The following is a 7,822-nucleotide window of genomic DNA, read 5'->3' as shown; positions in this document are numbered from 1 at the left end:
TGCCCAGCTCTCATTAAGTTTCAAAGGACATTAGGTGTCTAAATATCAAAGACGTAGACCCTTGCTCCCCAAGGCATCTTTGAACCTCTGTCGCACTCCCAACACTCCTCAGTGGCTGGCCAGTGGGTGTAGGGAGTCAGTCGTAGCGACAGGATTCAGTTGTAGGTCAGCTTTTAGTAGCTCTTTCCTCTTGAGCTTGCTGCCTCCCCAAACTTTTACCCACTTTTCACACCAAACAGCAAGCTGAGGGCTGTTCCAAAAATGCCAGGCTTTGTAATGAGGAAGAGGTTTTATGAAGGATGTAAATTTGCTGTTTAAGGCACCACGAAGCCAGGGAGATCTGCCTGTGGATTAACAAAAGACCTGCTAATGCTACCAACCTCAACAGTATAGCTCAGCACCTTTATTTACTAATAAAGTTGCTGTAAATAGTATACTTTAAAAAGTATCACCAGCACTTAGACCATACATTGAAGTCAAATTTTGGCATTCTGCCTCAGAAAGGTTGCTGACCCCTGGTCTACAAGGTGTTACAGGACTCCTTTCTTTTTGAGTCCTCCTCTCCGGCGATTAGCTCCTATGTGCACCTCTCATTTTGTTCAGAGTATTTTCAAGCAGCAGTAGATGTAATCGTCCAAAGCTCTGAACAGAAATAGTAGAAATTGAAAACTTCTGGTTAGTTTTCAATAAGCAGCAGAACTGCAAATATATGAGCATCAGCATGGAGCTGTCCATCTACACATTATAAAAACAATACTGTGTCATTTTATGCTCAGTCTATGTTTTGCATGGTTTTTGTGTCTGCCAGTACTAGCATTTGTTTTAATGAAAACTTAGATTTAGAGGATGCTAATGGAATATTTTCCCAGCAAGTGCCTACTTGCTGTGTTAGTGATTTTTCACGCTGTTATTAAAGTAACAATTTTCATTTATATAGCATTTTCCTGAAGAAAAAAAATCATCAAAACCTTTAAAAAAATGAGGGAGTCTCAACATGGAAGCCACACACTTCTCTCTGAAAATGCTGCACCTAAAGGTTAAAACAACCACCTAACATCACAAGGACAGAAGTCAATAAACACAATTCTACTGCAGTTTTAATATATTTATTTTGTGCATTTGATAGCATTTTGCATACGATTGGTTTTGCTCTTTTGTATACAGTAACCTTTGATTTTGCAATCACTTGTATTTTAGTCCTGGAAGAATTCTGCAATTGTTGCATTTGGAGCCATAGTAAAATTACAGAATTCTCCCAGGACTGGTATTTGATATTAACTTTACATGCTTGACTTCCCTGGCACTAATTATTTGCTTAAAATGAGCATAAGCACAAATATTCACAGGATTTGGACTAGGGTCCTAATCCTACAACAATTTATTCATCGAGTCCAATTTACCACTGTGATAGAACCCACTCATAATAGTAAACTATTATTTGTATTGAATGGGCAATGGCAACTGAGACAAGGACAGACATTGCAGTCTATTCTGACCAACCACATTGTCTTTCATAATAAAATATACTTTGTTTTACATGGGGAAAATGTTTTCTCTTTCTTTCTGTAAAGTCAATCTGGGAACTGAAAGTCTAGCTGGGTTCTTTCCTTTTTAGTCCTCAAAAATAGATGAAATTCCAGGCCTAAACTGTAGTCCTACAATGAATTCAACCAAGGTCCATCATTGCAGCAACACGGCCTTACTTATACCTCAGCAACCAGTTTTTAAAATGTGCTGATTATGCTATCCCCTCAACAACACCACAGTTACTTGTACAGCATTTGAACAAGCATAAATGACTGAACACAGTCCTAGAAGAAACAGAAAGCTGGTTCATTTATCTTTTTTTTGGTTCTGCAGGGATAACACCTGTAAAGCTTTATTTTAATCACTTCAATCAGCAGGTGCAAATCTACACAAGCACCAGATGGGTAAGTTAGAAAGGCAGCTACAGATTGGGACCCATTCTGTGGAAGCCCCTGCCTCTAGCCTGCTAAACTCACTCAGTTCCCATTTACTTTGGCAGGAGCAGAGAGGTGCTCACTACCTTGCAAGACAAAACAGCAGTCATGATTTTTTAGGTAGTGAGCTTACGTGGAGCAGCTCCACTTCATCAGTTCAATAGGTCTGTCCCACAAAAGCTCACCACCTAATACATCATTTGTTAAAGTGCTGCGCAGCTACTGGTTTGTTTTGCTAAACTACCGACTCGCACAGCTACCTCTCTACTACTATCTTCCAGGATTCCCCACAACGTATTACGCGACTTGCCCTAATGCACCCATCATTATCTAGGCCGGAACGCGCTTCTGCCTGATGGCGCGCTAGGTGGACTTCTAAACCCCACCGCCAACCAGCCCCCAACGTTTCAAACAGCCTGAAATGCTTCTTTCGCTTCGCCCCATTGTCATGAGAAAAGTCCCGCGGGCCCCGAATATCCAGCCTCACACCCGCTGCGGGACGAAGTCAGCTGTTACTCCAAGGGAGCCCGTACACACTTTCTACTCTAGCCTCCCAGTCGCTTAGAACGCGGCTCCCGTGACGCCACAAAGCCCCGCCCCCGTAGGTTCTTCGGCGCTTCCAATCGGAAGGCCGAGAGCCCGGGGGAAGCCCGGCTGCGGCCCCGCGCGCCTGGAGCGCGTGCGCGGGAGAGCTCCGCGTGGCTCTATAAACATGGCTGGGGTCGGCCGCCTAGGGGCGGGGCGAAGCACCGGGTAGCAGCAGCGCAGGGCGCCGGCGCAGTAGTGCGAACCGATTCCCTGTGCCTGCCCGCCCCGAGAGGGAGGCCCAGCGCGCCCCACGTGTGCGCCGCCGGCAGGGGACGGATGACCATGTGTTTTCGGCAGCGTGGCAGCGGGAGCTGCCCGGAGCAGCCCGGGCGCGCAGGCAGCGTGTGAGCCTCGGATCCTGCCGCGCCGCCCAGACACCAGCCTCCCCATTGCCGGCTGCTATGCTGGGGGGTAAAGCGGGCGCTCCGGGAGACTCCAGTCCTGCCCGCCTCGCTCCCGCTCGTCTCTTCCATGAGCACCTCTGCGGCAGCCCCAGTGCGGGTGATGCCCGCCGGGCACCCTGAGCAGGCACTGGCGGCTCCCGCAGCGAGCGGGGCCGGGGGTGCTCAGCCCGCCCCTGCCCTGCTCTGTTCTCCGAGCACTGTGTCCCCGGCTTCTGTCTCCAGCGCTCCCGCTGGGGGCCAGGCAACTGCTCGGGGCCAGGCAGCTGCCCTGAGCCACGCAGTGACAAAGGTGCCCATCAACCTGGTGCCTGCCGTTTCGCAGCAGTCCCGCCTGGTGACGGCCCCCGTGGGGACTCTGGTGGCCGCTGTCACTGCTGCCCAACAGCCCCCCAAGAGCTCTGGGGGGCCCCGGCTGGCTGCTCCGCAAACTGTGGCTCCCAAAGCCCCCCAGACCACCACGATACAACTGCCTGCAAACTTCCAGCTCCCGCCAGGTGAGTCGCCTCTTTTACACGCCCTGAAAGGCAACGCGGTGCTGCGGGACCGCCGGCGTGCTGGGCAGAGCTCAGTGCTGTGTAACTTCTCTAGCATGCTGAGTACAGTCCTCGTGCACAGGGCTCCCGTGGGAGCCTGAAGTACTTCTGGTGTATGCTACTGGGGAGGGGGAGATCAGGAACTTTTGTCATTTATCTCCCTGCTTATATGTTCTCATGTAATCACTTACTGTGGATTGGTTTCTACTTGGGTCCTTAGGAGCAGGAGTGTGTGTGTATTTTGAAGGCGTTGCTGGCAGAATTGCAAGCCAGTGAAATGGGAAAGGTGCAATACTGATTAATTTTAATTATTAAAGGGGGATAGAATGGTTCAGGAGGTTGTATTTCAAACCTGAAAATACAAGTGTTGTCATAGAAATTTGACAGGTCCTGCTGTGTTTAAAATTTTAAGTGCTGTAAAACAGGCTCACTAGAAGAGAAACAGTTGAGCTGGAAAAACTTCATTAGATAAGATATGATTTTTGGATTAGAGTTTCAGATGTTGCGAGTTAAAGACAGTTGCCTTAAAAATGGTCTCACTGTCAAAAATCGGAGGGGTAGCTGTGTTAGTCTGGATCTGTAATAGCAACGAAGGGCCCTGTGGCACCTTGTAGACTAACAGAAAAGTGTTGAGCATGAGCTTTCGTGAGCACAGACTCACTTCATCAGATGCTTTCTCTTTCAAAAGTGTTTGCAGGCTTAGCAGCCAATGATCAGACCCTATATTCAGCTGTCTAACTCTTGGTGTAAAAGTTTTAGAACTTGTGGGTTTTTGTGGAAGTTGATGATAACTCAGGCTAACAAAACCTAGCAGAAGACAAGGATAATATTAATATTGCAGTTCTGAACCTGGGCTTGGGCCAGGTTCCTTTTAAAGATATCTTAACTTTTTAATCTTAGTGATAATACATATAAGAATTTTTTATGCAGAATAGTTTTTCATTACAGTATTAGATTTTTAGATAATACAGATGGAATTGCAGGGCTACTTGCTGAAATAAATCAATGAATTAAAGAGCAACAAGTCACTGGAGCAGAGTGATGTGTATGTTCAGGATTTAAGCATTAAATGAGTTCACATATTTTGGTTGATAACTCCATTAGAATCTGTTGCTTATAGCAGAGGACTGGAGAGTTGCAAATAAGACCCTGTTGGGTCAGGCCAGTAGTCCATCTTCCAAGACTTAGAGCTCTGCCTGCATGGATACAACAATTCTCTTCAGATATCCATGGAGTGGCAGGAGTCTAGCAGCACACATGAGGCTGGCAGCGTCCTGCCCCAAAAGCAGTAGCATGTCAGGCCACTGCACAGAGGACCCTGTGCAGCACCCTGAGGACAGCTATACTGCCTCAGTCCTGCTCAGTGGGATGAGCACCAGGTTTACTCATAGCTGTCCCTGATCGCATTATGTGCAAGTGATTCTTGCACACATGAACAGATGTGCACCTCTGCATGGAAGGGACTCTTGTCCAGAAGCACGTGAGCCATTTGCACAAACTACCGTGACCAGCCACTGCTGCTGGTGAGCACGGTGCCCATCTCAGTAGGCATGAGGAGTGGCATAATTACACCACAGGAGCTGCCAACACTCTGTGCTGGCTCATGTGAGTAGTGGCCTGACATGTTGCTGCTTTTGCTGCTGCTTTGATTCTTGGCCTGGTTGCTGGCCATGGCCCTGTTGGACTTGCTGATGGCAAGAACCCTGCTACTTCATGGATATTTGTCTGTATCTATGGATATGAATTTTGTCTGCATAGGGCTCTAACAATAGTGGCCAATGCCATGTGCTTCTGAGAAAATTGAGTGGAACAGGCATTTACTGACTGATCTATCCCGTTGTCTGCTCCCAGCTGTTGTCAATCATGGGGTTGCATCCATGACCATCCTGGCTAACAGCCATTGATTGACCTATCCTCCATGAAGGTTTCTAATTCTTTTATCATTCAGACTTCCTCTAACAGCAGATTACACAGACTGACTTGGTTGTGTGAAGTGCTTCTGTTTAAAACTTTTTAAATCATTGTTGATTAATGTCATTCAGTGACACCCCCCCCCCCAATCTTGAGTTATGTAGAAGTGCATAGCATATCCTTATTCACTTGTTCAACGTCATTCAAAATTTTATAGAGCTCTTGTCATAGCCCTCATTAGCCAACTGTTATCCAAACTGAAAAGTCCAAGTTTTATTCATCTCTCATCCTATCTAATGTTCCATACCCTTAACAATTTGGCCTTCTCTGTACTTTTTCCAGTTTTAATATAATTTTTGAGATGAGGTGACTGGAACAGCAAACAGTATTCAAGGTGTTGAAGGTTCCATGGATATATACAGTGGCATTGTGACATTTTCTGCTTTATTATGCCGTTTCTGAATTCGTAGTCTGTTATATTCAATTTCACGGTCATAGGCTTTTTAAAAATGGTAAACTTCATGTTTTCAGCTATTTAAATTTCAGGGTTGTAATTGAATGTATGGCAATATACCTATCCCATGGCACTGGAAAGGACCTTGAGAGGTCATCAAGTCCAGTCCCCTGGCCTCACAGCAGGACTTAACACCATCCCCAACAGCCTTTCTTTTTCAATCTGGTTGCCCCAGACCTCTAAATGGCCCCCTCAGGGATGGAGCTCACAACCCTGGGTTTAGCAGACAAATGCTCTAACCACTGATGTATCTCTCCCCCTAAGGAAAAAGGAGCTGGGAGGGTGGGGGTTGTAGCATGGCTACCTGATGTGCCTGGCTGCTGATCCCAGCTTTACATTTAGAGCTGGGTGGATGGTGAGTGGCTACTTGCTGGAAGCCTCATTCTGGAAGGGAGAACTGTTGCAGGGTACCACCTTCAGAGCTGGTGGCCCGACCATTGCAGCTGCTCTCTGGGCACTTAACTTTGAAGGCAGCACAGTAGTAAGGGTAGTGATATTGTGACTCCCCTAAAATAACCTTACAAGTCCCCATGACACCCTATTAGGTCAAGACCCCCGATTTAGAATCATAACATCCTAGGACTGAAAGGGACCTCAGGAGATCATCTAGTCAAGCCCCCTGCTTCAAGCAGGATCAACCCCCACTAAGTCATCCCAGCCAGGACCTTGTCAAGCCGGGACTTAAAACCTCTAGGGATGGAGAATCCACCGCCTATCTAGGCAACGCATTCCAGTGCTTCACCACCCTCTTGGTGAAGTAGTTTTTCCTAATATGCAACCCGCACCTCTCCCTCTAACTTCAGACCATTACTACTTGTTCTGCCATCTGACACCACTGAGAACAGTTTCTCACCATCCTCTTGAGAGCTCCCCTTCAGGAAGTTGAAGGCTGCTACTAAATGACGGCTCAGTCTTCTCTTCTGTAAACTAAATAAGCCCAAATTCCTCAGCCTCTCCTCATAGGTCATGTGCTACAGCGCCTTAATTATTTTTGTTGCCCTCCACTGACCCTGTGCCAGTACATCCACATCCTTTTTATACTGGGGCCCCCAAAACTGAACACAATACTCCAGCAGTGGCCTTAGCAGTGCTAAATAGAGGGGAACAGCCACTTCTCTATATCTGCTCGAAATGCTTCTCCTAATGCACCCTAATATGCCATTAGCCGTCTTGGCTACAAGGGCACCCTGTTTACTTATATCCAGCCTATCATCCACCATAACCCCTAGGTCCCTTTCTTCTGTACTGCTGCTTAGCCAGTCAGTCCCCAGCCTGTAACAATTTGAAACCCCTATAAAATAGGGTAAAAGCACACACAAGACCCCATGCAGGTGGGCAGGGTAAAACAGATTTCACAATTCATGATGTTTTTCGTGGTCCTTGATTTGGCCTAATGGTTCTTAACATTGTTAGTATGTTTGACTGCTGCTTGCACTTTGAGCTTTGTTTTAAATTAGCTGTGACCACTCAAGGAAGATGTTTGGAGTCCTTGTGGATAGTTTCTGAACACAATGAGAAGTCCTGTGGCACCTTATAAACTAACTGATATTTTGGAGCATAAGCTTTCGGTGGCAAAGACCTGCTTCATCTGAATAGCTAATTTAGATGACTTCATTTTGTATGTATAGGTGATACTCAGTTTTCCTGGGTGCACCATCTTGCATTTATCAGCATTGATTTTCATCTGCCATGTTGTTGCCCAGTAAGCCAGTCGTGGGAGGTCCCTTTGTAACTCTCCACAGTCAGTTTTAGACATAATTATCTGGAATAACTTTGTATCATCTGCAGACTTTTGCCACCTTCATATTTTACCACTTTTTCCAGATCATTTATGACTAAGTTGAACAGCTGTGGTCCCAGTTCAGGTCCTTGAGTGACATTGGTGTTTTGGCTTTCCATTCTGAAAATTGA

The 7,822-nt window shown here is 46.5% G+C and overlaps 1 protein-coding gene across 1 annotated transcript in view; it reads left to right on the top strand.

Moving 5' to 3' along the window:
• Positions 1–3,020: 3,020 nt before the first annotated feature.
• Positions 3,021–7,822, top strand: part of TAF4B (TATA-box binding protein associated factor 4b) — a 112,553-nt gene continuing 107,751 nt past the window's right edge. Inside the window, exon 1 of the mRNA XM_074985816.1 lies at positions 3,021–3,447. Within this exon, the coding sequence (XP_074841917.1) occupies positions 3,021–3,447 (427 nt within the window). The remainder of the gene's footprint in view (positions 3,448–7,822) is intronic.

This window comes from Carettochelys insculpta, chromosome 2, assembly GCF_033958435.1.
Source record: "Carettochelys insculpta isolate YL-2023 chromosome 2, ASM3395843v1, whole genome shotgun sequence".
Classification (NCBI taxonomy): domain Eukaryota; kingdom Metazoa; phylum Chordata; order Testudines; family Carettochelyidae; genus Carettochelys; species Carettochelys insculpta.
The sequence above is the reverse complement of the archived record's forward strand: the minus strand, read 5'-3'. Positions and strand labels throughout refer to the sequence as shown.